The sequence below is a fragment of the Pempheris klunzingeri genome, chromosome 7 (assembly GCF_042242105.1).
Source record: "Pempheris klunzingeri isolate RE-2024b chromosome 7, fPemKlu1.hap1, whole genome shotgun sequence".
NCBI classification, from domain to species: domain Eukaryota; kingdom Metazoa; phylum Chordata; class Actinopteri; order Acropomatiformes; family Pempheridae; genus Pempheris; species Pempheris klunzingeri.
Window position 1 is genome coordinate 11,055,502 of NC_092018.1, and position 27,855 is coordinate 11,083,356.

General features: G+C 40.2%; 4 protein-coding genes across 4 annotated transcripts; 2 read left to right on the plus strand and 2 right to left on the minus strand.

The window, feature by feature from the left end:
* Positions 1–99: 99 nt before the first annotated feature.
* ykt6 (YKT6 v-SNARE homolog (S. cerevisiae)) lies at positions 100–4,717 on the minus strand. Its single transcript, XM_070833444.1, has 8 exons — positions 4,535–4,717; positions 4,002–4,173; positions 3,676–3,758; positions 2,998–3,098; positions 2,804–2,908; positions 2,469–2,534; positions 2,157–2,258; positions 100–2,043 (listed from the first exon to the last, which is right to left on the minus strand). The coding sequence occupies exons 2-8, from the start codon at positions 4,103–4,105 to the stop codon at positions 2,008–2,010; spliced, it is 597 nt and encodes a 198-aa protein (XP_070689545.1). The 5' UTR covers positions 4,106–4,173; positions 4,535–4,717; the 3' UTR covers positions 100–2,007.
* Positions 4,718–7,579: 2,862 nt separating this feature from the next.
* gck (glucokinase (hexokinase 4)) lies at positions 7,580–12,018 on the plus strand. The gene is made up of 10 exons (XM_070833579.1): positions 7,580–7,675; positions 8,226–8,388; positions 8,474–8,628; positions 8,849–8,968; positions 9,084–9,179; positions 9,307–9,406; positions 9,524–9,707; positions 10,302–10,457; positions 10,863–11,096; positions 11,524–12,018. The coding sequence occupies exons 1-10, from the start codon at positions 7,595–7,597 to the stop codon at positions 11,669–11,671; spliced, it is 1,437 nt and encodes a 478-aa protein (XP_070689680.1). The 5' UTR covers positions 7,580–7,594; the 3' UTR covers positions 11,672–12,018.
* A 2,541-nt stretch (positions 12,019–14,559) lies between these two features.
* myl7 (myosin, light chain 7, regulatory) lies at positions 14,560–15,885 on the plus strand. Its single transcript, XM_070833498.1, has 6 exons — positions 14,560–14,610; positions 15,044–15,119; positions 15,269–15,373; positions 15,459–15,537; positions 15,650–15,698; positions 15,781–15,885. Exons 1-6 carry the CDS (start codon positions 14,575–14,577, stop codon positions 15,883–15,885), a joined length of 450 nt encoding a protein of 149 aa, XP_070689599.1. The 5' UTR covers positions 14,560–14,574.
* A 2,642-nt stretch (positions 15,886–18,527) lies between these two features.
* agpat9l (1-acylglycerol-3-phosphate O-acyltransferase 9, like) lies at positions 18,528–24,424 on the minus strand. The gene is made up of 14 exons (XM_070833460.1): positions 24,369–24,424; positions 23,769–23,971; positions 23,605–23,671; positions 22,210–22,358; positions 21,981–22,126; positions 21,355–21,429; positions 21,152–21,241; positions 20,922–21,015; positions 20,723–20,838; positions 20,295–20,350; positions 20,012–20,097; positions 19,764–19,892; positions 19,547–19,626; positions 18,528–19,167 (listed from the first exon to the last, which is right to left on the minus strand). The coding sequence occupies exons 2-14, from the start codon at positions 23,910–23,912 to the stop codon at positions 19,059–19,061; spliced, it is 1,341 nt and encodes a 446-aa protein (XP_070689561.1). The 5' UTR covers positions 23,913–23,971; positions 24,369–24,424; the 3' UTR covers positions 18,528–19,058.
* Positions 24,425–27,855: the final 3,431 nt, after the last annotated feature.

Here is a 27,855-nt window from a genome sequence, read left to right on the forward strand (position 1 = left end):
TTACATGTTCCGTAAACAATCCGTGTTTGACAAATCAAAAACAAAATGTTAATACAGACAGAAAAAGAACCGCTTATTATCTGAAGTCTTTGTTTTAGCAAATTTGCAGACCACATCTGGATCAAAACGTTTAAATGCAGACTGTTTAAACACACTGGTCAGTAAGACACGACCTGGAAATAACTACAGCATAACTTTGTAGATGTGACAGATATTCAAATTCAGCACATTAATTGGAAATTTTGAAAAGAAGAAATTAAACAAATATCCCAGATACAACCCTGGACACGCTTCACACGGGAATTAGTCATAAGAATAGCATATACAAAGGTCAATTTACCGTCCTTTATGAGAAATCTTTCCACTCATACATACACCAAACAGTCTGCAGAGATATTGCACAAAAATTTACACTGTAAAAGCAGAAAGAGCAGTTCAGATCATACACACAAACACACGACAGATCTCGCACACAGGCACTCAACATCAATGCAGCCTGCTGATGTTGTATTTTAGCAAATCATACACGCATACAGCAGAAAGCGAGCAGAGAAACACCTAAAATACACAAGCAAAGGCATCTTTTAATCTTTAACTGATCAGCAGTTCCTGAAGAAAAACATTTTCAACCCGGTCAGATCTAAATACAAACAGCACTGAGAGTGTGAAAAACAAAAAACAAACAAACAAAAAAAAAAAAAAAAAAGTCAGATGTGGAGTGTCTTGAAATAAGACTAGGATGTGAAATCACTAAATTTATAATCACTCAACTTATGTCTGTTCAAACATTACACCCATTTTAGGAGGATCCTGATTAGCACACAGTAAGAGGCCAGAGAGTGCGACAGCACCTGAGATCTCCGATAATCTCCTCAGTCATAATAAATGATGGTAAAGCGTCAGTGATTCCAGGTGTGAGGTACAGACAAACCCGGGTCAGCACAGGCCTGTATGGGCTTTTGTGCTCTATAAAACCTGGTTAAGTGTCGTGTGTTGGCTATCAGAGAGAAAAGCATGGCTACAGCACACAAAGTAAAAGAGAACAGCTTAGAAGTCCCGTCCTTCTAATGAGTAGACGGGGGGGGGGGGTTACATGTTAGCCACACCGCAATAAGGCTGCATCGAAGAAGAAACACCTCTCTACATTTTACATCTATTCTGCCACTTCTCATCAGCTTTTAGATGCATAATCACTCAATCACACACTCGCCCAAAGTGGGAATGTTTAAAGTTTCAATTAACACTATGAGACAGAGAAAAGCAAAGTCACATAACTTGATCCAGACACAGAAAATGAGTTCCAGAATCATTGTAAAATTCAGAGAGATTTTGATATCGCATATCCAAGCAGCCGCTCGCTGTCTTGGCTCACATTAGAGTTTTTAGATTGACCTCAATACGGAGGCTCATTGGAGCATTTAGGTAAATGAGCAGAGCCACCTAGTGGGCAACAAAGGCTATGCCTACAACACTGGAGTTTTTGAAGAATTTAACCAAAACAGTGAAACATTTCGTGTCTTCCCAAGATAAGACTGTGAGATTGTCAGAGTTGCCTTGAAGCAGAAGCACAACTGTGGTTATAACGCTTTCAAAAATTTGAGAGATGAAATCAAACTATAAAGATTTGACTGGATGTGAATAACAAATGGTTTGAAGACATTTCAACAACACATCACAAATGCACGTCACACTGTTATGTCCTCAGCTGGTATTGAAACACTGCACAGATGTTTACCCTTTGAAAGGTTAAAAATAATTCAAATGTTACTTCTTCCCCAGACCAAACCCCAGCACTCCTTCAGCCCCCATCAGTCACAATCCAGATAGGTCACACCTGACTGGCCACCCCCTTCCACCCTTTCCTGCCCTTATCCTGGAGCCCCACATCGGATTCGACAGCATCTGTTCTGTCCTTTGTGTTGAGAGCTGGTGGCCGGTGCTTGATGGAAGTTGTAGGACGAGCAGAAAGGCAGAGAGAGGCGTGTCCACAAGGACGAGGCAGTGACATCACATGATTTCACAGCATGAGTTCTGTTTGCGCGCCTGCGGGGTTAACGTGAAAACACACACACACACACACACAGTCAGGCATCTAAACAGTGGATGTCCGATAGACTTTCAGTCCGGTGTTAAAAAGGCGAGTCGCCAGTACTTACAGTCTTGTAGAAAGCTTTGGATTGGTTTCCCAGGTGCTCTGACTTCGCCACAAGATCATCTAGTTTCTCTCCTCTCTCCAACAGACTTTCCATGGTGTTGTGCTACAAAAACAAAATATTTGTTTATGATATAGTGTGCAGTGTAAGGATTTTGACAAGCTCTGGAATATAATGTTTCAGACACACAGAGTCACTATTTGGTCAATAAAACTAAAAATAATAAATTTGTGGGGCCCAGAAAAAAATGATTCTCATCCATCTCAGGTCAGTATGCTTCAGAAAATTCTACATATTACATTTAGATTATTTTACCAAAATGATCTTTGTCTCATCCAGCTCTGCTTGCACTTTGGTCATTGCATCTGCTTCCCTGGGATTCTGAGCGGGAAAGAAAACCAAAAACAACAAGCTTATCAAGTGCACTGCTATCATTTGGCAGCATTTCGTAAAAACAAGCTCTTTGATTGGCCACATACAGGTTCATGAATTTCATCTTCACACCCTCCATTTTATGTTCGCTCCAGAGCACATCTCAATACTGTGTATTCAGTAAAAGGTGTCCAATTAAAGTAATTTTAAACATCTGGCAACTTTGAAGACGCCAAAGTGAATCAGATATTGTTGTGATACGCAGATGACAAACTGACCTGGTATTTAGAAAGGTGAATATCCAGGGCTTTATAATTTATGGTGTCAGGATTACCAGAGGGCCAGTCTATACTGTCAACTTGCCTGGAGAACTCCTCTAATACCTGAAAATAATAAGACAGCAATGTTAGTGTTGAAGTGGGCAGGGAAGTGCAATAATTACATGTCTTTATTTACATATTTTGGTGCACACCTTTTCTAGCAATGTGAAGCAGACTCTCTGTGGGTATTCATTATCTGCGATGACCACGGCACTCAGGTTGTCATTTCTTACGTATACATGGCACAGGTACTCTGAAAGAAAGAGAAACCATGTATGGTATGATCAAACCATAAGTGTGCTAAAAATGGTCTTTTCACATGACCACAGTGCCAGTTGGTAGAAAAGCAGAAGTAAGACAGATTTTAAAATAAATGTTAGCACAATGTTCTCCATACACTGATTGATATGCAATCATCATGCATTGTGGACGTGCTTTTCCTGGCGTTTTTTAAACTTTGGCTTAATGAAAAGTGTTCTTACACATGTCTATCATTTTTGAGAATTTAGCTTGTTTCATGCTTAGTGAGTAAAAATGGGTATTAAAGTGTTTCAAAGCAGAGCACCAGGTGTGTTGATGTACCTTATTATATGGTGTACATCTTAACTAGTTGGCCACAAGAATGCCCCTAGCATTGTCACCAACTACATGATTTCACACATAACCACACAAAGGTAATACTGTGTGACTCAGCGACATCTAAAGAGTTATAATAAATCTCTAAAATCTAAATCTTTAAAGGCAGCCCAACAGACATGAGTTTGATGTTTGAGCCAAATTAAGTAAAATGTTAAATCATAATAAACTTAACAAACATTACATTTTTTTACCTTGTTCTTTGACAGAGGCACGACTTCCTTGTGATGACCGTTCAACAATCAAGGCACTGGTGAAGGTCATGAACTCTTGAACACTAGACAAACCACAACAATAGCATCACTGGTGGAAAAGTATCCCAGTACAGTCAGGCAACATTATTGATACTAAACTCAGTATTGTGGCTTGTAGTGAAGCAAATTAGCTGCTAAACCAAATCAAGTGACATAAGACTGAGAACAATGCTGCTATTTACGTACTCTGTGTACTCTACAAACAGAAAATGAGGACATTAAGACACCATAAGTCAGGTCAGCTGGTTATACTCGGTCACACCCACCTGGAGCGCTGAAAGAAGCTGAAGGAGGAGAGGTCAAAGGCCGCTTTGAGGAGGTTGGCTTTGGTCGCTCCTTTGTGGAGGATGCTGATGCTGTAGAGCTTCATGCTGCCGCCGGGATCAGTCCTGGTCAGTCAGTCAGTCACAGCAGATACGATTACGCAGCTTGGATGATCTAATTTCGAAGATGGCACAAGCAGGATCACATGAGAGCATTATACCGCACCCAGCTCAGCCAGCTAGCCTCCCTGCTTACAACAACGCAGCTAAAGAAACTTGAGTGAAGTTCCTACAGCTGAGAAGTGAAAGTAGCCGCCTTATCATTAGCCACCAAGCTAACCAGCTATTGTTAGACACGTCTTTATCACCAGGCGAAGACAAATTAGTTATCTGACAACGAGTAGTACAAACTTACTACAAGCTATTGATCATGTATATGCAGTTTACAACGTGTTTAACTGCATTTCTGACATTAAGTCAAGCACACAGCTAGCTAAAGATGCTACACGGTCTACGTGAGGCCTCAGCTAACTTACCGGACAAATCAGCGGCAAACACTTTGAATCCCGTCAAAACAACCGAAGAAACTTTTTATTCCACATAAACTAAAAGTCGTAAATATTTATAGCGGACGTCCGGCGACCTAATAACAACGTAGTTAACGCCAATTAAATAGTTTTCAATATGCAGCTTAGTGACCAATCACCACGTCACGATCCTCAGACGGTCCAGCTGGATAATGGCTCCGGTGGAAACAAACGTGGCGCTAATTTCATAGTTCCGACTGGTCACAAGATAAAAATTGGTAAACGTGTTGAATGCTAACCCATTCACTGGGGATGACATTAAATTTCCCTCAAACGAAAATACTTTTTTAAATGAAGCAAAACCAAATGGAAAAGTTTAGTTTTCTCCTCAGAAAAGCACTTTCCTTCTATAGTCATGATGACAGTCTCTTCATAACAAAATCTATCAGATGAATTCATTCAATGATTATCCTAACTGTGCATTCCAATGCGTCCCTTTTCTGGGGGAAGTTTTTACTATTTCAGGCAGGAGTCTGGTAATTCTATGGCTTCTGTATATTAGTTATTGGAGGAGAGAAATTTCCTGTCAGAAAGACTCATTTTCTGGTTTGACATCATATTCAGCTTTTGTTTATTTTTGTCCAACCAGTTCATGTAGTCACCATATAATATTGTTTCCATGTGGGGGTTAAACCTTCTGCGAGTCTACCAAGACTCTCTTTATCTACCAAAAACATGGCACCCTCAATTGATGTTTTCTCTGGTGATCTTGCTCCATTTAACAATTTCGTCTTGGCCACTTAACTCAGTGGTAAGTGTTTTCCATGGCAGAAGTGTGCCTGTAATTCATTTCCAAGGCAACACATTGAAAGCTCGGCCGCACCAGGGGAAGAAATGATTTTTCTTTCCTGGAACTAGTTTTGGTTGCGTTAAGATACTGATGTAACACAGTCAGCAAGAAGACCAGCCAGGCCTAAAAACTGGACGTTTGCTTAACTTTGTGCTGTAATATTTCATAGTTCATCACTTGGCTTAAAATTTGGATGGAAAATTCAGTGTTTTAATCTATTTCTCTCGTTCAACTCACTGTTGGAGCTGATGGCACATCCACGTGGATATTAACTGGACCTGTTGACTGTAAGAACGAAGACAAATCCACAGATTTTTACATAATATCTGCAGGAATGAAGCTGAATCCTTAGTTTTTCCCCTTTAAATAACTTTAAAAGAATGAGAAAAATCCATAGGCTACTTCTGCTTTCTTAAAGATTTATTTTAGCGTTCACCAGCCGGGCCTTGAAAGTACTGAAGATATGTAAATGTGTTTGAAACTTACTGCTGAACATTATGTAGATCACACGTGTTGGAAATATAATAGCGGCCGGACAGTTTCCCATTAAAGGATAATATTTTCTTTACACTTCATGCACGGATGCCGAGTTAAAACAACAGCAGAAAGGTGGGAATTTCCAGAACTCCTGTGAAGAACGAGTGAACTTCTACTGCAAAGCACTGATGGTCTGCAGGACGCTTAATATTTAATCCTCGTCGTGATACGATGGATAAAGTAAGTTTAGATTGACTGCATCCGTGTCAAATGTTGTAATTGAACGATGACATATGACTTATGTCGCTTGGAAATGGTGTGGACCCTCTGCACATTTTGCTTCTCTTCTGCATCATGAAAGCTGTTCAAAAACGTTTGCATGATGTTGCAGGGACGCATATCGCTGTTTTATCTATCTATCCATCTATCTGATGATACATGATGATCTGATAATTAGATAATTATGGGTAAAGCAAGTAAAGTTCCAGAATTTCCCCCCGGGGATCAATAAAGTGTTTCTATCTATATCTATCTATCTAAAGTAGCCAAACTACAACGAGGAAGCAAGTAAACATGCAAGTTACTGAGTTTGTGAGTGCTGCGTCAGTCAGTGTTGACTTAAGGAAGTGCTGCTGTATGGATCTCATTTCACGGTATAAAGTGATGGACAAATCAGCTAGAATATTTCACTTTGTTATGTTGCATGAGTGTAAAACCTGGTATTTCTGTTTAAATACTCTTAAGTGTCACATAGCTCAGATGAAGTAACAAAGAGATACTTGATCTTGTTTATAATTATGAAAGAATTGTCTTTTTTCCCAAGTTTAAAGTTACATATGGGGACATTACAAGGAAAAAAAAGTTCAGGAGATGCTATTTCTATGCTAGTGGGTATAAATTATGAGCAGTGTTGGACTATTTTACATAATTGTATTTGTCCTTAGGTGAGTGTGGCTCTTCAGATCCTATAGTCAGTCAGGCCACTGGGGGAGAGGGAGGTCAGAGCTAAGAAAAGCTCTGACCTCTGGACAGGTAAACTGCTGGAGCTGATAAACACCAGAGACCTTCACCTGCAGCTTACTTTTATTAGTTTTGGAGGTCATTCATCCCACACTGTTCCTAATTTTAGACGCGTTTCTAATTTTACAAACACCTGTGTAACTATTTCAGGCCTCTGAAGTTCTCTCATTGAGCAACCCTGTGGCATCACATGGTGACTTTTTAAGTAAGAGTCATGACTCATGGTCAGATTTATTTGATCTGTCATGTTGGTGGGTGTAAAATGTCGGTCAGTTGGGTGAGCTTCAGGTCACAGGTCACACTGTGCCACATGGAAGCAAAGAATCATTCACCAAATTTATCTCTAACAGTTATTTAGTAATTTATCTAACAGTTTTTTGCTTGGTTATAACGCCATCTGTGATAGTGTGACAGTGATGGTTATTCAGTTCTTCACAGTTCAGTTCTTTTCCTGGCAAAGATAGTAGGCGTGCGAGTGCGTGTGCACGTGCGTGTGTGTGTGTGCGTGTTTGATCCCCTGATCAGCAGATGGGGTGACACTGGGAAGGGGTGGGTATTTGCTTCTGGTATGACCAGCCCACTTCACCTGAGCATAAAAACAGCTAAGGTTCTCATTCATTGGTCCTCACACTTCACTGGATCTGCACACACACAGGGTAGACACGCACTCACCACACACCTAGAAACACACACCGGAGTCTCATTTAGTCAAAGCTGTGAAGATGCCGTGTGTCAGCTCTCATCTCGACCAGACAGTGGAGATGCCTTGTAGCTTCAGCCCAGTGGTTGATAAAATCCTAATGGTAAGAACCCATTTTCTGTCTGATACGAGTTTGTTGAGGTTGAAGTATTTTGTACCTTTAGTATTGCTATGGATGTGTGTTTTTATCCCATGTTACTGTTATGTGACTTTAACCATAGTCTTTACACACAGACTGCTCCATGTTGTTTCAGAAGAAACTCTGGGTGAGGAGCTTGTTTGTGTTAGATGCTACTTTGTCCTGTACTTTACTAAAAATATGGTTGTATGTGGAAATGCTGAACTTAGAGTCCTCTCCTCTTTTTTTTGTATTGTAAAGTAGTGATCGTGATTCGTCTGTGTGCTATTTCCTTTTTGGCTCTTCCTGCTTCTGATTCCTCTTCTTATTTTCAAAAGTGAAACCTCACATAAAATCAAAATAAGTGAAAACCCTGTTTTACAAGTAAATGTATATAGTTAATTGGTCTGTGTGCAGCTCATGACCTCCTCTCCTCTCCTCTCCTCTCCTCTCCTCTCCTCTCCTCTCCTCTCCTCTCCTCTCCTCTCCTCTCCTCTCCTCTCCTCTCCTCTCCTCTCCTCTCCTCTCGTTGCAGGTAGAGCAGATCCTGTCAGAGTTCAGGCTGAATAAGGAAGAGCTAAAAGAAATCATGAAGAGGATGCAACGCGAGATGGAGAGAGGACTGCGTTTAGAGACGCATGAAGAGGCCAGTGTCAAAATGCTTCCAACGTATGTCTGCTCCACCCCTGAGGGATCAGGTAGATACCCGTCTTCAATCATAAGATCATGTGGCTGTTACCAAGAAGGCAAAAAACGTGCATTCATTAGTGTGTATTTTGACAGAGGTGGGAGATTTCCTGGCTCTTGACCTGGGGGGGACGAACTTCCGTGTGATGCTGGTGAAGGTGGGTGAAGATGAGGAGAGGAGCTGGAAGGTGGAGACCAAGAACCAGATGTACTCCATCCCTGAAGATGCCATGACAGGCACCGCTGAAATGGTTTGTATTTCTATAGCAATTCTTTTTCAGTTTTAATAAGTGCTGCTTTCTGGTTATTTGTAGTTGTCCATTTGTAGAGCTGATGTATCTAAGAGAGGTCATGTGTAACCACTGGCATAACTCTGACTAAAAAACCTCTCTGAATATAATTAGCACTGATTATTGTTCTGTTTTTCCACATTCCGCGTTGCATATCCTGTCTTTCTCTCCATTTCTGCAGTTATTTGATTACATAGCAGAGTGCATGTCAGACTTTTTGGACAAACATCATATTAAGCACAAGAAGCACCCTCTGGGTTTCACCTTCTCCTTTCCTGTACGACATGAGGACATTGACAAGGTAGGATGCTATACTGTACATCAGACACTGATTTACTTTGTTTGTCAAATTTATAAAAGTGCTGTATGTATCATAAAGTGTTTACATTTAAGGGTTGCCTTTTTGCCCTCCACAGGGTATCCTGCTGAACTGGACCAAAGGCTTTAAGGCCTCTGGGGCAGAAGGAAACAATGTTGTGGGTTTACTCAGAGATGCTATAAAGAGACGAGGGGTGAGTTACTGTATGTACGATTATTATAAAATCATTTTCTCTTTTAATAAGCAACACTGACTGATTTTTAACACCGATACACAACTGGATGACTCTAAGTGCATTATGATTTGGTGTTATCATGTAGGACTTTGAGATGGATGTGGTTGCCATGGTGAATGACACAGTAGCAACCATGATCTCCTGCTATTATGAAGATCGCAGCTGTGAAGTTGGAATGATTGTTGGTGAGTAGCACAAGCATGAATGCACCACTGATACGCACTCATGAACACACTTATATGCAGAGACATGCAGAATGAAGCACACTTAAGGTGTGTGTTTTTACTTTTTTCGTCTACCAGGAACTGGGTGTAATGCGTGCTACATGGAGGAGATGAGGACTGTGGAGCTGGTAGAAGGGGAGGAGGGCCGGATGTGTGTGAACACAGAGTGGGGGGCGTTCGGAGACAATGGGGAGCTGGACGAATTCAGACTGGAGTACGACAGAGTGGTGGACGAGAACTCGATTAACCCCGGACATCAGCTGTGAGTGCATTCCCACATAGGAAGCTCGTCACTTATTCAACTCAACTCTATGCGTGTTCCAACTTCTATCCACTGTGTGCACATGTACTCATGCGTTAGTAATCAGATGTTCAGGCTTAAGAGTAATATGTCATTAAAGGTGCTGTAATTGTCTCGCAGTCCCTTCCTCCTTCTCTTATTGTTTTTCTGAATTAATTATCCTTCTGTGGCAATACTCACCTGACTCTCACCTGAGGTCTCTGTGTAGTTGCTAAGCTACCGGCTGTTTTTCCTGAGGATGTTTGTAAATGGCAAGCCTCATACGTCAGTGGTCCGTCAGCGGGTGGGGGTGTCAGATTAATGATCCCTCTCCACTGCTTACCGTAGTGCCTGTCGGCCTAATGGCTGTTTACCTTTTGCACTGACGGTCCCTTCACACAGACAACTGCTGAGGCCAGCTTCATTCAGCCTCTTTAGCATTGACGTTGACATCCTCTTCCGCCGTCCTTCTTTCCCAGCCCGCATACAGAAAGAAAGCTGTTTGCCCACCCTTCCTATTAATATGCCTCTGTTCTTAAAGTTATCTGTCTCTTGTTTTGTTCTTGCCTCCTGTAGTTACGAGAAGTTAATTAGTGGGAAGTACATGGGTGAGCTGGTCAGGCTTGTTATGATGAAGCTGGTGAATGAAGACCTGCTGTTTAATGGTGAAGCCTCAGAGCTGCTGAAGACACGTGGCAGCTTTGAGACACGCTATGTTTCACAGGTGGAGAGGTAAGCATCATTGAATCCTAACCTGGCTGCAGTTACCCACCAGCTTATACAACTACATGTGGTTCCTTTTTCCAATTTTGTCTATAACAAAACTAACAAATGTAAGGTATGATAAGACATTCTTTATAGACAATTTGCAGAACTGCGAAGGGAAAAGCCTGTCGTGTTACATAACTGGATGCTGATGACATGAGCTTGCATAACAGTGCTGATGTGGAATGTGGGGAACTAGCATTTGTACAAGAAGATCTTTTAATGTAGTAGAACCATTAAAAAATAGATGCAGAACACAACAATGAGAGATAGAAATTAAAACTTAAGAAATAAGTTTGTATCTTTTCCATCTATAGTGCATCTAGAAACTTATGCCTTTTTTTAATTTTGTCTTTTGTCATTTCTCTTAAGTGACACTGGAGACAGAAAACAAATCTACAATATCCTGTCCTCGCTGGGCGTTCTGCCATCAGAGCTGGACTGTGACATTGTGCATCTGGTCTGTGAGAGTGTTTCCACTCGCTCTGCTCATATGTGCGGTGCAGGGCTTGCGGGTGTGATCAACCTGATGCGAGAGCGGCGCAGCCAGGAAGCCCTGAAGATCACAGTGGGGGTTGATGGATCTGTCTATAAGCTGCACCCATGGTGAGGAATGCCTCAGGTTTTAGACTTTTGGAAATCTTAGTTTTCCTGAATACTATTGGGGACAAGATGCTTTGCTACTAAGCAAAGGAAATATAGGAATATTTGGTGACTACACAAAGAGTATTTTCAGTAGTAGTACAAAAAAACAGTTATATAAAGAACCATTTACAATAAATTAATCAAACAAGAATCAAGTAGCAGGCATTGCCCCAATATTCAGCAATCATATGTGTCCATTGTGGAAGAGGCAGACACACTTTTCCCTCTACAGCCTCAAAAGACCAATTTTTTTCTCCATCTCTATGTTGCTGTGCTTATATTTCCTCCATGTACACATATTGAGCTACAGGAGCTCAGTGAATGTTTGTTGGGACACATGGAGATTTTACTGATTCTATATACTAAATGTGTTGGTTCTCTATTTCAGTTTCCATGACAGGTTCCACAAAATCGTCAGGGACCTGACGCCTCACTGTGAGATCACCTTTATCCAGTCGGAGGAGGGGAGTGGTCGTGGAGCTGCTCTCATCTCAGCAGTGGCCTGTAAAATGGCTGCATGCATGCTGAGTCAGTAAGGGGAGCTCTGCCCTGAGCAGTGCAGCAAGCCTGAACTCTGATCGGAGAACAGTTAAGACAAACCATCCCAAGTGGGCAGCTCTGGCCTTTTTTTCAGGCTCTGAGGGATGTGTGTAAACAAAGTGGACATTCACCGCCGGAAGATGTACAGAAAAGAAAGCAGCAAACAACTTGTATCATAGACTATATTTGGTAGGATTAGACAGACTTGTAGCAATTTCAGTGTTTCTGAACTGTAAGAATTGGTTTTACTGTGACGGACTGACCCATTTCAAAAGTGGCTGCTGGATTTCTGATGAAAATGCATTCTAATGGATATAACTGTTTGTATAATATAACTGGTTGATGTAAAACACAAGGATTCTTTTTGTAAATGCTGTTGTAAACTATGACTAAATCATATTCATTGCTTTCTTGTGTAGTAATTCCTCTTTGTGAGCAATGAAATATTTATACGTTATTGTATATTTCATTTTCATGTTTACAACTCTATGTATGGTAGCCAGTTGTAGTTTTTCACATGTGCATGGCGAAATATGCTTTGGATGTGAATAAGTTTAACTGTAAATAAAATTGCCTAATTAAACTAAGCAATTGTACTTTAAAAGAATTTTACTGTTTTTTATTGTCAAATATGACTGAGATACCACTGCTACAATGGCTTAGCAAATGGTTTTTACTGACTGGCAAACACATCTTGAGGGTATGATTTCTTCTTACTTCTATGTCAACTAGTAGTAGACATTTTGTAACAAAGCACCCATGGTCGAGAAACAATGTCGTTAAAACACATCAAAACAATACTAATACTTCAAAATAATGTAATACACCTTTAACACAACAACAGAACTGAGTCCTCTTAATGCAACGTTGATGAAGTAAATCTGACAAACAAGAAATCTTTTTTCCAGTAAATGCAACAACTATTGTTGATTTTGTGCTTTCAATACAATCACTTACAAGAAAATTAATCCAGAACATCTTTTTTTTAAATTAACGTAAACGTCAAATTAATCTGCTCACACAAATAATCAATATACATGGAGTTTTTAAAATGTGAGTGGTATGAAATAATAGAAACTCATCAGAAAAGTGAATAACAGGAAACTATTATACTTGTAGGAATTAGGCTTAAGGTCTGCTGTGTTGCATTGCACAATTATTGTTGCTTAAGTCTTAACCCTGGAGAACCCACGGGGTCAAATTTGGCCGCTGTTAATTGCTGCTACCCAAAATGAACAAACATAAAAAAAATAGTCAAATTTAACTTAAAAAACCCAGAGTGCCACTTCTGACCCCTGCATAGAGACACTTAGTGGATGAATATTGAACTGACATGAGCCAGAGTGGTAGTGACAAGATGACTGACCACATGCTGTTTCGTTGAGCTGGAAACCTACCCAAACAAAATCGTCTTCTCAGCAAACCAGTGGTTGGTAAAATTGTGTATTTTTTGTTAATCTATTTAGTATTAGCTTGCAGAATGCCTAGAAGTACGTTTTACTTCTTTTTGGATAAATTAGCAACTTTGCGCTAGTTCAAAAAACGATGGGCCAAAAATGACCCTCTGGGTGTATGGGTTAAAAAATGTCGGGTCAAAAATGACCCTTTGGGTCTTTGAGTGACTTTGTAGATGGAGAATGGTGACAGTCCTGTTTTTGGCTAAAGCCTTGAAATAAATTCATTTGTATAATATATTTTACTAAGTTACCTCGGTAGTACAGGGCCAGAGACTAATACTTATAATAACTTTAATAATATAATAACTTATTACTTATTTTATATATAAATATATATAATAAGTAAATTGCCGTCGATGAGCTGTGTGTAAGGACCTCAAAACTGAAATGCACTGTGAAAAATGTGCAGTTCCTCTCTGCATCAACAAAAACAGAAATTGTTTCAAAGACTACCACAATGTCTAGTGTGAGTTCCTCTCTCTAGCAGAACAGATTTTTTGATAAGAAAAGACCCATGGTGTTAGTTTTTTGGCCTTGTGTTCTTGTTTCCATTGGCCAAAGTGTGTTTGTACATTTGAAATCCAGTTCTAACATGCAACAAATAAAGCAAAAAAAACATTGTTAAATGTAGCTGTGTGGTTAACTGATTATTTTCCTAAGTTTAAAATAGTTTGCATTGACAGTGTTTGTTATTGTGATTCTTTGAAATGATACACCTAAAGCCCAATGGGTCAAATTTGGCCCTAATCCTAAATTAGGGAATAAAGGGTTAAAATTGAAAAAGTGGATATGTTGGTGTTCAGTGAACTTATAGCAGTCATTTAATGCATAGTTCATAATTTTCCAAAGAAGAAAAGGGTTCTTGGGTTCTCCAGGGTTAATAACAGTGCCCATAAACAGACAATAACGTTTCATTTAGAGCTTGATTTGACCTCTGAAAAATAGCTTTATTTGGTTGAGCACCTGTCAAATGTCAGGTCACTTTCCCTTGTCTCCTGTCTCCCTCTCTGCTCCCCATATCTCTATTTTCCAGCACTGAGGAATCCTGGCTGCTTCACCTCTTATCAGGTCCCTTCAGTGCCACACAAAGAGCAGCCATGGCCATGTAGGGACTGTGCTACCCACCACAGGCTATTATAGGAGGGTGGCCGATAAGACGGGCCACACATAAAACCCACCCCAGCATCACACCTCGGCTGGGAGTCCACATACGGTCACTCAAACATGGTAAGTCAGTCAGCTTTCAGTCAGTGATGATTTAAAATCCATTTAGGATTCCTATTGTTGTATTGTGTTAGTGTATATTTCTGAACATCATTTTACTAATGTGAATGCAGCTGTTTGTTAACTTTGACTGACTGTGTTCATCTTCTCAGGCAAGTAAGAAGGCCTCCAATAAGAGACAGAGGGGAGGACAGAAGTCTTGCTCCAATGTCTTCTCCATGTTCGAGCAGTCCCAGATACAGGAGTTCAAGGAGGTACCGTACTGTCCTGTCCGCCTTGATGCAGTTTGCTTTAAAACTTTTTTTGAAAGAGATCTTTTTTGACTTTTAGTTCTATGCAAAGGAAGGGAAATATTCAAGCAAATCTCTTGTGCCTTTTCGCACAACCTATGTTTAATGAAAAAAATAGAATAGAAATAGAATAAATGTTTCACATTTTCAAGATAATTTCTGAGGCACTGATAGTGAAGAGCAAACTTTACATTTACTAATCACTCCTAATGCTTTGTAGAGAGGAAGAAATAATTATTATGAACTGTGAGGGGTGAAATATGTAGTTTTCAGTATTTCTATAATTTTAATGAAGGATTAACAGCCTGCATGCACTTGTGAAAAATGTACGTGTTTCATATTTCATTTCTATTTTATCTTTATTTTATCATTATGATATATGTGCTTTATCTTACAGGCTTTTGGCTGCATTGACCAAGACAGAGATGGTGTTATTAAAAAACAAGACCTGAGGGAGACTTATGGACAACTGGGTATCTTCTTTAACTTTAACCCTTTATCTTTTTAGTCTATCAGCTTAGACCTATAAAAATGATGGTTTAGTGATGTAATGTGTATGATTCAATGTGTTTATTTAATTTGATTTACTGTGTGTGCCTTTGCATGTGTGGATGTGGTCCAGGGAAGCTTAATGTCAGTGACGAGGAGCTGGATGGGATGTTAAACGAGGGAAAGGGTCCTATCAACTTCACTGTCTTCCTCACTCTTTTTGGGGAGAAACTCAACGGTGAGAGTTTTTCACAGATGATCAAATAAACCTTTGAATTTTCTTTGATGAACTTTCAGAAGATGCTCAACATTACTTCCTGCAGGTACCGATCCTGAAGACACCATACTTGCTGCCTTCAAACTTTTTGACCCCAATGGGACGGGCTTTGTTAATAAGGATGAGTAAGATACATTAGATAAATTTGCTTTCATGCTATTCGTGCTTTCCATTTTAACATAACAAACTAGCTTATTTATCTGCCCCTTTTTGCACTTTTTTGCCTTGTTTATCCAGATTCAGAAGGTTACTGATGAACCAGGCTGATAAATTCACAGCAGAGGAGGTTTGTGCTTTCTGTTTTTATGTGGAAATGCTCTCAAACTAGTTAAGATAATAATTTTCACCAGGCAAACTGTCACTTGCAGGTGAATCAGGCCTTCGCTCTCGCACCCATTGACCCTGCTGGCAACATCGACTACAAGTCGCTCTGCTACACCATCACGCATGGAGATGAGAAGGAAGAATCCTAAGAAGGACTGTAATCCATATAGTCAGGCCATCTGAACATGCTGATAACTGTTTTTACACTGGCTGGTTACCATTCAAAAACAATGATTGATGGAATTGTATGTTATTGAGAATAAAGTGTTGGGCTCCTCGAAAGAGTCTTTGTTGATTACAAATGCTCATTTTATTAAGCAAGAATGTATATGGCAAACAGCTAGAAACAGCTTGGCTGTGATCCCAGAGGTGCTCATTAAAAAAGTCATATCTGTGATTATTCGAATAAACAAATGAAGTTAAACTCATCTCATTAAGGAATATGTAACTTGAGTCAGAGTCATACCCACACACAAATTTGTTTAAAAGTAAATGAAATTACATAAATACAAGAGAGAATCATGGGGTTTACTACTTAGTTTGATTCACGTGTTTTTAATATTTTTACTTCATCTTAATATTATGATTATGGTTGTTATAGTTCTTGCCATTTTTATTCCTCTGTGTAGAAAGGAAGAGGATAAACAAGCGGATAAACAGCAAACTAAGACAAAAGCTTTTCTTGGTTGGTAAAAAGTTGTTGCACGTAAAGGCATATCTACATATAAAGAAAATATATTATTGAATATTTTACACTAAAGTAAAGTAAAGAGGATGTCCGTGGCTCCATCACATTCACAGACTCCTCACCGCTGCTCCATTCTTCTGGGACACTGTTACCATGGATACAACAACAAACACCTCCATAAACTCCACAGCCACATTTTCCCGTTCACACAGCAAACAGCCAGTCAACAACAAGAGGCCAAGTTGTGTGCGAAAGTCTGCAAGGCAAGCTCCACTTCCAGTACATTTGCAACAGCAGAGTTGCATCCAAATGATCGTGAGTTTACTTTTGTTTACGGGAATCTGTAAATCGACTGGCAGAGATGCCTATTGCATCCGGAGCTGCAGGCAGGGTGGATGTAGACGCAACATGGACACCGGATGGGCTGCAGAGGAAGACCAAACCTGCCTACAGGAACTGTGACTCTTACCTGCAGAGGTGGGTTGAACATTTCATATGCGCATTAATAAACTGCAACAGGTACATCCTGAAAAAATGCAACTTCAGAAGATTCACATTGTTTTGCATTGATTGCAGTGACATCTCAGTAGAAAAAACTGAGATTTTTTTGTGTTCTTTACATTCAAAACACATTATAGGGATGTTAATGTAAAAGAAATATAACATTTTGATAAGTTGATACAAAATTTGGTACCACGTCTCTTTTACTGCTGAATACAATAAAAGCTTTAAATGAAATGGAAGTGTTGTTAAAGGTCCAATCTGTGTTTTTGTAACTGCTAGCTATATACTGTACTATGATGAGATTCATAAATAATTCTTAGGTTTGACACGCAAATGAAAAATCAGCAAAGGTTATATTTTGTGGTCACCTCCATTTGGTTGATTATGTTAACTGCAGATGTTAGTACAATTAACCAGCGGGGGCCAATGTAGGCTGATGTTATCATGGAGACAAACTCACTCCTCAGCAGCTAATTAGATAATGACTACACATAAGTGATGAAAACTAACAGAGCTGATTATCTAACTAAATTTAAAATCATATCCTACAAGAAACACAAGACACAGAGCAGCTTTATTGGCTTTTATTGCTAAGAGATAAAAGCAGCTTGTTTTCAACAGTGCCTGTCTGGATCAACATCAGCCCGTCTGTCATTTGAACTGTGCAGAGGGAGACGCAGATGAGAGGAACTAATCTGGCTCATAAATATTTCACTCATTAGTTTCTCCTTGCTGGTTGACTGAAAGGAAGAGCACATTTTAGAGAAAGCTGTGACACACTGGCCGCCGTCCACTGCACGTTGTTGTAAATAAATCAGTCAGCTGAGCTTCTTGGCACCCACGTGTAATTTTCTTTTCATTGTTGTTCATATTCACAGATATCAGGAACAGAAAAAGAAAAACAAAAATAGCTTGTTGCAGGTGAGTGCTGTCTTCAAGCAGAGGCTCATTACTGGTTGGTTTGGTCAGTTAGTGAAATACTGTGACTGTCGTTTATGTGATTAAGTGATGTTTGTTTTTACACAGGACATGCAGGACAACGCAGATCCAAGCGATCATGAGGATGATGGTGAGAGAGCAGATGATTTGAAAGAGAAAAAAAAGAAATGACAGGACTGCATCAACATTCACGCAGTTACAATGAGCAAAACTTCCAACAAATCCCTCTTTAATTTGCTTCAAGGGACCAAAGAGGAGAATCCACAGACGAATGGCAGCAGTGAGGATCAAACCACTTCAGGAAAACCAGCCAGTGGAGAGAAATCCAAAAAGTCTCTTCTGTGTGTTGTCCTTTAAGACTGTCACATCTCATGTGGACATTTAATGAGCTGCTCTTTCACACTCAACATTATCCTGTATTATCTAAGTGCCAAACCCCTAATGCCCATATTTTACCTTTGAGGTTCTGTGAAAGGGGTGACGGATCAAAGGTTATTAAAAACACTGTACAAGAAGTTTCCCTTTTGAATAACTAAGAATTAAGCTATATGTCTATCAGTGTTAAACTCAATAATGCAAGTTTGTTCAAACTGGCTGTTGTATCTGAAACTATGTATTATAGGTGTTCATTATGTTGCAGTATGATACTGCAACATCTAAATACATACAGCCAATATTTAAATGGTTAAATCATAATTATCTCAGTATTTTTCTCTTTGTAACTGTTACATGTATTAAATAAAATGTTGTGTTATGTCATAAAACAGTGCAACTACAAAATACTTTTTCACTGCAAATTTTCATTGAAATTGTAAACTAAAATTTATTTTTTAAAAAACACAGTGAACAGCAGATGCCCGAAATCCATTTTTTTCCCCAACCACTGGCTTGTTTGCAATCACATTTCATTCAGAGCATTTTCTCAGCATTAACATTCAATCAGAACAGCAGCTATTGTATCTTCAGCAGCAGTAATAAATAGAGAGCTTTTCACATTTCACAGTCATAAAAGCTCAATATTCCATTTGTCTTTTTAGTGAGACCGCCTATGGTTTCACAGTGTGTTTAAGTCTGCTTGGCAGTATTCCCTGTCAGGTCCAGCTAATGAGAACATAATAGAGGAGAGCGGTTGTTTCCAGTGTGTTCCCCAAAAATAGGGCAGGGATATGTACAGCGCACTAGTGGGGGATCTCAGTCACTGATGCCGCTACTGTCCTCTCCCACCACCATGCTGCTGTACTGCTTCTGCTGCTGCTCTTTAAAGGATTCCTTCACCTTTGCTCTCTTCAGGCCTCCGTCCCTGCAGAAGCAGCCAGATTGAGACAGGACAAACTGAGAACGGTGCTCATCATCATTTAACCACATCTGTTCAGTGTCTAGGAATAATAATAATAGTAATAATACATTTCATAGCACTTTTTTAAGAACGTTACAAAGTGCTTTACAAAACAAACTAAAATCAGACGAGGCAGTTAATACGAGAATAAAAACGAGCAGAATATAACTGTCAAGTTAAAGATTGACTGTTTTTCATGTTTGACATCCAGTTAAAGGATTGCATACCCCTGTTGATTTGTTCCTTTAAATTTTTAAGTCCTGGCTTTTTTCAGGTAAAAACATAAGAAACCAATTCAATACTGTAACAATTAATTGGATGAAGTGATGAGATTGTATCTTACCACTGCAGATCTACCAGTCCTCCCTGGTGAGCGATGGCCGACTTCACCCTGTTGGCAAACTGGACAGCATCTTCCCCCTCCTGCCATTTTTGATTGAAAAAACAAACAAAGTCAGTCTACCGTGTTGTGTGTCTTTGTGTGGGTGTGGCTCCTGTGGGCTGCACACGTGGCTTTATGCATGCCCGTGCTCACATGCTTCAGCACATGTCATACACACCTGTTGGTGCATGGCGGGCAGGTACCAAACATTACAGACTAGGGCCCAGCTGGTCATCATCCTCAGCAGGTAACTGACCATGCTGTACTTGGAACTGTTCCAGAAAGCATCTCCAAACTTTGGGTCATACTAAGAAAAGTTCAAAAATACACAGAGGTATAGTGAAGAAGTGTACTTTGAAATATGTAAACCAGTGGGCTAGAAAAAATCTGAATGAGGAATGGAGCGTGATTGAAGGACTGGACTACCTTTATGGCTACTGGGTATATCGTTGCTCCGATTTCAAAACTTCCCTTCTTAAACATCATGACAGATGTGTTGTTGACACAGGTTCCTGCGGAAACCAGACACCAGGAGATTAAAGGGCACAGTGCTGTGTGAGCTCTGTCCAAACCCACATAAAACAGCGGCTCATTTGTCACTGCTCAGTGGCCAGACTGCCATCAGGCACTGAGCTAAGACAACACGCACTTATCTTTGAAGAAAGACGAACATAAAAGTAACTATATCTCTCTACATGGTCACACTTACCCTCTGGAAATATCAATATGGGAAGCTTTGTCTTGTCATTCACGTGATCCTTCAACCTGGAAGCACCACAAAGAGGTAATGGAAACCATTTCCTGACTATATAAATATCTACATATTGCACCTTTGAAGAGTTTTTTCACATTTTGGACAATACATCAAACATCTGGAATGAGCATCTGGAGTGAGGATGTGATATTATGCGATACTGGAAACTGTATGACTCACTGTTCAGTAGTAACTTTCCAAAACATATCTGTTCTTGTTTGGATAATAAGAGATACAGAAAATCTGGCAGGTTTTACTGCCAGCAAAACGCCAACCTCTTTTAGCACCAAGGCGAAACCAAAAGAAAATACAGGTGAGAAAGACATGAAAGGACAAGCCTGAGAAGACTTGTGTTGAAGTGTTGAAGGGAGTGTAAAACTGACCTTTTGGTCACTAGGTGGCGGTCTTTCATCTCTGCTCTTTCAAACCAGACATGAGGACAGGACCTCACCATGGCTCTCTGGAGGACTCCCATCAAACCTCCATGTATCTGACCCACCTGACAAAGATGCATTGGCAATTATGGCAGCAAGTCATGTTTCAGTGAGGAAATGTTGAAATAAAAGAGGGTTGCTTTCATACCATAGCATAACACCCATCGTTGCAGAGAATCACAATGTCGATAGGAGTGGTGTGATTGGCGACACAGATTCCTCCTTTTTTGGGTTTATTTTCCCTGTTGACGTGAGGTGAGAGCATTAAGTTGGTATCAGAAGACATTCCTGATGTTATAAACTTAAATAGTAACAGCAGCCACAGTGTCTTCAGCAGCAGTAAAGAAAGAGAGCTTTTCCTATTTCACAGTCACTCACCTGTTGTGATAGTGGATGGTGGCAGAGAGTCCTCGAGCACAGATCCTGTAGCACATCACATGGACCCATTCACTGAGCCAGAGCTTCATCCTAAAACACACACGCATCGGCAAACAAGTGCAAATGAGGAGGGGACCACTTCTATGAAAAACCATTAAATGTGGAATATGACCATTATTGGGACGGTTATAGTTTATAGTCACCTCCAGTTTGGAAGTAATCCAACTGCAGATGTTCCTATGACCAACCAGGTGAGGCCAATGCAGGCAAGTGTTATCCTGGAGAAAGTGGGACACAGTTACCCCTCAGTTTTTCAGTAGATAAAGTGAAAAGTCATTAACATAATAAAACGCTGACTGGTAAGCAAAAAAAATACGTCAGAATTTGTGAAGTTTGAGGTGGTTTATTTGAAGGCCAAATTTGAGGGAAAAGTAAATAACTGAAATTAAAATTACAGCCTTCGCAAAAGACAAGAAGAATGGTATGAAAACAGGTTGTTAGAGAAATGGTGGTTGGTTTGAATTAACCGACAATATTATTCATGGAGTTGAACAAATATCCACATTTTTTTTGCAGTTAAATGAATGGCAAACATACTGGTAAAGAAGAAATTGGTCAAGCTTCAAACAAAAAAAGAGATTTATATTTGAGCTTTTTTATGACTTCCTCTGTTACGCCTTACATTTTTCAATGGGATCCAATGTCAGCTTATATATCATTTTTGTTCTAAACGTCCTCCAACTGAGGTTTGACTCAGCCTTCTGGAGGACAGTGCTGAATTTGTATCACTCCTGCTTAAAATTGTAGTTAGCACTAAGAATTTGTGTACCTGAGAGGGGCGAGGATGCAGTATCTCACAAAGATACCGAGGCCATAGACCAGTGTCAGTTTCAGACTGATGTACTGAAAATCGTTGCTGTTGCGAGTCAGTAAATTCCAGGACACCAGCTCCTCTGAAGTGAACCTCTGGGTCACCTGAATTTAAAAATCAGACTATCACAGCCAGACCACAGAAATGCAAAACAAATGGTGTTCTTGCTAATAAAGTATAGATGTACCTCATCGTCTACTATGCTCTCAATTCCTCTACGGGTGAAATAGAAGCAGTCACTAAGTGTAAAATCACCGCCGTCAGGTGGTTTGGGGCGACTGCGTCTAAGTTCCTCTAACTCTTTCTCCATAGAGCCATCCTCCCTTTGGATGAGACCTAATACACACACACACACACACAAACACATCAGCCTTGCCATAGCATTTAAGATTGTGTTGATAGCATTAGAGGAGGAAATAGTTTGACTCAAAAGAAGAAAGAAAATCAAAGTCAATTCAGGAATGTGTATCTTGGAGGGACACTACATTCTGTACTTTGCCAGAATTATATAAACAAAGTGCTATGAATTAGGCCAATTACAATAAGCCAAAACAGAAACCCTGTCTGGGACATGCAAGATAAAATCAGCAACAACTCTGCATCACCTAAAACTGTGCAACTTGTGTCATTCGGCAGAACGAGTTAATTTCACCATGAAATATTGGCTCTGATGAGGCAAGAGCCCAAATGAGACATTGCATCAAGCTTGTAATAGCAGCGGGGAATTTCTAAGAAAATTCACCTTAGCTGACAAAATGTGCCAACAACCTAAGACATGGCCTCACACTTTTTGACCTCAAAAACATAATGATGACACAAAAGTGAGCTGTTCAAGGAGCAGTCTTATGTAAAGTGAAGGCTGCACTGTCTCAGACCAGAACATGTCTCAGACCAGCCAAGAGTTGGCCTAAGCATGGACTCCACATTATCTGATAACTTAGGGGGCAAAGTGCAAAACCTGGAGGAACAAATCTTCTATTGAATATTCAGTGAAGACTTTCAGAACAATCTCCATTCTTGCCTTATCTCTGTTTATGAAGCACTCTTGCTTCTTGTATTCATCATCCACATTTAAAAAAGTAACACTGGCATACTTTGGACTCATTTCGCTGACATTACTAACAGTCTCTAAGTGTTACAGTGGGGGATACCACCCTGTGCAGCTGAGCGACTGATAAAGAGTTGAGTAATGCCGACTTGTAAGATAGGCAGAGTTCCCACAGCAACTTCACCTTGTTGCCTCTCATAAAAGTTCAGTCCTGTGGTACGGAATAAAACCCTGCCATGAAAGGTCACAGCGCTGTCATCCTGGAAGAATTTAAGTGTGTGCCGAAACAGACTGTGTAGGTAAAACAATTAGTCTTTCAAAACTGGGAAAAATCATTGCAACATGCCTGCGCAGGCAAAGTGAAATCCAGTATTTCAGCACAGCACATATCTGTCACTAACCCCCCATGTTTCACCACAAAGGATATGACTGCAATTCTTCTTTAGACAAGTGCCCTTCCCACAAGTTTTTCTGTTGTTTGGGACTCAAACTGTATCTATCTTTAATGTCCCTCCAGACACGGTTTCTACTCACCATTAGACGCAGAAGCTTTGAGTGCTCCTTCATCTGCGTTTGCCTTCTGTATCTTCAGAGTGGCCCACTGCACGGGAGGACAGACAGGGGGCGTTCAGTCTGAATACCCTCATAGGATAACACATGCACATCTGAGAGAAACATAACACTACAAACAGCAGTACCTCTAAGGTTTTGACCATGATGGTCATGTAGGTCTCAGAGATGCCCAGTGAGAAGCCAAACATGGCTGGCACCATGATGAGGCTGATAATGAGGTACAGCCAGATTTTCAGCACCCAAAGGGTCCCTGCCCAGAAATCCTCCATCTCCACTTTATTCTCTGGGATATAGAAGAGCAGCCCCGTGGCTCAGATGTAGTGTAGCTCTGTATATGGGGGAATATATATTTGTTTTTTTGTCATACAATTCCACTGTTGTCACCAAAGTAATACAGACGGTCCATGCTGTGCCAGAAACAATATCACCTGTCAGCGCATGAAGGTCAACAGCAACCACAGTGACAAAAGGAGCAAAATAATGGAAATAAAACGCTGAAAGACTGCACAGAATCTAATCAGGCCTGACCAGGTCACAGTTCACTTCACAGAAACCCGGACAGTCACCAAAGTCATCATATGTAAATATAAACAAATCCATGCGTAATCAAACTGTGACAGGGGTCGTCTCCACTTACAATACAGGACTGTATACAACACTGCATTAGTTCTGTTAGTTTACTACAATTACCAGCATTATTTAAGAGTTAAATCTGCTCATTTTACCTGTCAAACGTGAGTCCATGTCCTCCCTTCCTGAAGAGTAACTCAGAGGACTGAGCAGTGAGAAGAAACGCCCATTTACAACTGGAACAAAGTTCAAGCAGCAGCGGGCCAACAGCGCCTCCTGTGGACGCGCAGCCCTGGCATGGATTCATCTTTGGGAGGGGAAATACTTGTTTATTTTTGCATAACACTTGCTGGACAATGTAACATGCTGTGTTTTCTCTCCTGTGGCATTATAAAGTGGACATCTCTTGATCTTTACATGAGTAAACACTGACCTTGGAAAGATCACCCTCCACCACCACTTACCTGTAAATGGAATGAATTAAGGGTAGGATATTTAAACTTGTCACATCTTACTGGATGAGTTTTGCTCCTGATGGATGCGTTTGTCTGTTTCTGGTGCAGTCTGCGTGTGCGTCTTGTCACAATTCTTCTGCTACACTTGAGTCTCTCTTTCAAAAGAGATCATGAGATTATTGTCTGATTAGATTAAAGTTTATGATAACAAAATACAATAAATAAAACGCTGTTTGAGCTTGTGGGTTCATTCTTGACCATCATTACGATGTCCACTTCCTTGGTTTTTTGTGAGAGAAATTCTCTGGTAAAACTCCATTGATATGGCTAAAAGCTCCTCAAAAAGCTTGTGGACCTTGCGATAACATGTTTTTGGTCAAAATTAAACTATTTCTGCAATGAATTTTTGAAAAAAAAAAGATATTTGGTCAGCTTCATGTTGCAGGTAACACTGGTCTATTTATTTGGGCTCACTATGACTTTCAGTTCCTCTTGTCATCTGAGATCTTCGATCACTAACCCAAAGGCTAAAATGTTAAAGTGCTGACTTAACGCATTTTGGGAAACAGTAATACGACCCTAACCTGCCCCAAACCTCTCAGACATGTTACTCACCACGACACAGGGAAGCCTATATGAGGAATGTGGCCACAACCTCTCTGTGTAAAAGCCTCTCTCTCCCACCTCAGACTAACAAAAGGTCCTGATTATTTTCCAGGTTCAGACATTTCACAGTCTGTTGCACATTACTGTAACTGGGGACTTCAGGGGGTCAGTTTGGGTAATATCTCTGGGAATGATAAGAGGGCGATTCATTGTGGGATTGAATCTAATCCAGAGAGCTTTCTGGACCACAACCTGGATACTCGGTGGAGATGCAATTTCAGAATAAAACTGGCTGCCTGCCACAGTAAAATACTGGATATTATAATATACTGTAAATTCATATCTAATCTATCCTCTTCATCAAAAGTATGAGATAAGATTGATTTAATGAGACGTTACGTGCAATAAAGTTGTTCATAAATCTGCCTGGTTCGGTAACTTAAGACCAGGTAAACATTCTGTGTGTATCAAACACCTGCCGACAGCACATTATTTGTCCTTCAAACTTAAGGTGTGTTAGTTCCTGTAAGGCAGTGCTTGTTTGGTCTAAAATAGCACTTTCTTTTTAACCATAAAGCGTCAATACAAAGATCTTACAGCTTATATTGCATGTTAGGTTTTTTGGGTCCTGTTGGGCCAACACCCCAGTCCGGCCCATTAGTCATATATCCGTGTGGAGCTGTGTGCCATCAGTGGTTTGCAAGGTTATTTTTAGCAATTTTGGAATTTTCCAAAATTATCGTCTCTTTACTCCAAACCAGATTTCTGAGAGATTGAGAAAACCAAACAAAGTTTCTTTGTTCAAAAGCCACTGCCCCATTACCCAGAAGTCTCATGTGCAGCCAAAGCTGCAGGACTTTAAAAATAACTAATTCAAATCTTCCTTGACTCACATTTGGGCCTTTGAAAAACATTGTGGAAGATAAGTCTGTGGTAGGTCCATAACCACATACGCCTACATACTCATACTCATGCACAGAAGGGATAGATAGATAGATAGATAGATAGATAGATAGATAGATAGATAGATAGATAGATAGATAGATAGATAGATAGATAGATAGATAGATAGATACCATTAGACTCCACAGTTAAATGAGTTCACAGGATTGTTTGCATTCATTTCTTCCATGGACTGAGACAAAGCAGGAGGGAATGTGTCGAGTCTCAGTTGCCTCTTAGTCACACATAAATCTGCTCCAGGTCTACAAACTAGACAATAGAACAACAGCAGTATTTACTGAGACTGGCATTCACCTCAGAAAAGCCTTTTTATCCCGAGCTACAGTATGCCACAGTTCACAGGGACCTTAAATGTTCTCTGGCAGTAATAAATAACACCTGACAGAGGGCTATTCCACAGAAAACCTCTTAGGGATTTTGGCCTGTTTTGGCCTGTCTACTTTTACAATGAAGCTCAATGGAGGCTGGAGGTACAGCCACTATACACCATTCTTGGTGTCCAAGTTCCTTGAATGCATTACAATCCTGCAACACTGGAGTCTAATTCCTGCTTTATATAAACTGATCTCTGTTGCCAACAAGGCAGAATGAGAACATGTCCAAGGCTACAGCAGCATATATGGAATGAACAAACATTTGTCCTTTTATCTCAAATAAAGAGGTAAAGAATGCATGTGTTTGCACAGGATGTGTCCATTGTTTCACGTTTAGACCTTTTTGTCCTCATGGAATTAAGAGATCTGCAAAAATGTCACAAAAAACACAAACATCTTCATTTTCCCCCCCAAACAGTAGAGCATGCAAAAGACACACACACAAAAAAAAACCCCAAACAAAATTATTGTACATATTTTAGAGTAGCTTTGCTCACTTTCATTAGTCTGCGCCTTCCCATATGCATCTATATTAGAACATGGAGCATGGAAAGGCATAGATAGGATTTCATTATTGTGGATTTTTATAATGTACAAAACAGCAATAATTCCATTTGTAGCTGCAGATTTTTGAGTGACAGGTGTTTGGTTTTATCACGACCATGTCGCTGCCCTAAAATGTGAAATTTTAACCATAAATAAATACCGAGTCAGTTTATGCACGTGTGCACGTTTCATGTGGTATTAGAGAAGGCCTATTTGAAAACTGTACAAACTTTAATACCACAGCCCATTATGTATGTTGTCATGTTGTTGGTGTCAAAAAAGTGTCAGCTGTGAATCAGTTTAGATGATGTAGTCAGTGGAGTTGTTCCTCCTCCATCCATCCATCAAGTTTTAAAGTTACTTGAAGTTACTTCTACTGATGACAAGTCTCGGCTAATTCATTCATTCAGATCAACGAAGCCGCTCTGCTCCCCCTCACTCCTGCTAAGGAAAGTAGACACTGGCCCAAAGAACACTCCTCCCCTCCTTCCTCCGCAGAGCCAGAGCTCTCTCCCTCTTTAAACCATGATCTGGCTCCCAGTCTTGCTCGATGCGTGTGTCCCTTCGTGAGGGCAGATTTCTTGGGCTTGTCCATGACATGACACAGTGCAGTGCAGGATCGAAGTGGTCGCTTCTCGCCACTGGATCTCCAATGCCCAGGACTCTTTTGCAGTGTTTTGATTTTGGTTACATGAAAT

Excerpts from the sequence above, each read along its gene's own strand:
- ykt6 (XM_070833444.1), bottom strand. The coding sequence starts at position 4,105 with ATGAAGCTCTACAGCATCAGCATCCTCCACAAAGGAGCGACCAAAGCC. Across the intron at positions 2,259-2,468 it reads ATGAGACAAAGATCATTTTG|CACAACACCATGGAAAGTCT; the intron begins GTAAAATAATCT and ends TTGTTTTTGTAG. Across the intron at positions 2,044-2,156 it reads CCAAAGCTTTCTACAAGACT|GCGCGCAAACAGAACTCATG; the intron begins GTAAGTACTGGC and ends TTAACCCCGCAG.
- gck (XM_070833579.1), top strand. The coding sequence starts at position 7,595 with ATGCCGTGTGTCAGCTCTCATCTCGACCAGACAGTGGAGATGCCTTGT. Across the intron at positions 8,969-9,083 it reads GACATGAGGACATTGACAAG|GGTATCCTGCTGAACTGGAC; the intron begins GTAGGATGCTAT and ends TGCCCTCCACAG. Across the intron at positions 9,708-10,301 it reads ATTAACCCCGGACATCAGCT|TTACGAGAAGTTAATTAGTG; the intron begins GTGAGTGCATTC and ends TGCCTCCTGTAG.
- myl7 (XM_070833498.1), top strand. The coding sequence starts at position 14,575 with ATGTTCGAGCAGTCCCAGATACAGGAGTTCAAGGAG. Across the intron at positions 15,374-15,458 it reads TTTTGGGGAGAAACTCAACG|GTACCGATCCTGAAGACACC; the intron begins GTGAGAGTTTTT and ends TACTTCCTGCAG. Across the intron at positions 15,538-15,649 it reads GGCTTTGTTAATAAGGATGA|ATTCAGAAGGTTACTGATGA; the intron begins GTAAGATACATT and ends TTGTTTATCCAG.
- agpat9l (XM_070833460.1), bottom strand. The coding sequence starts at position 23,912 with ATGGAGGATTTCTGGGCAGGGACCCTTTGGGTGCTGAAAATCTGGCTG. Across the intron at positions 20,839-20,921 it reads ACGATGGGTGTTATGCTATG|GTGGGTCAGATACATGGAGG; the intron begins GTATGAAAGCAA and ends CATCTTTGTCAG. Across the intron at positions 19,627-19,763 it reads TGCCCGCCATGCACCAACAG|GAGGGGGAAGATGCTGTCCA; the intron begins GTGTGTATGACA and ends CAAAAATGGCAG.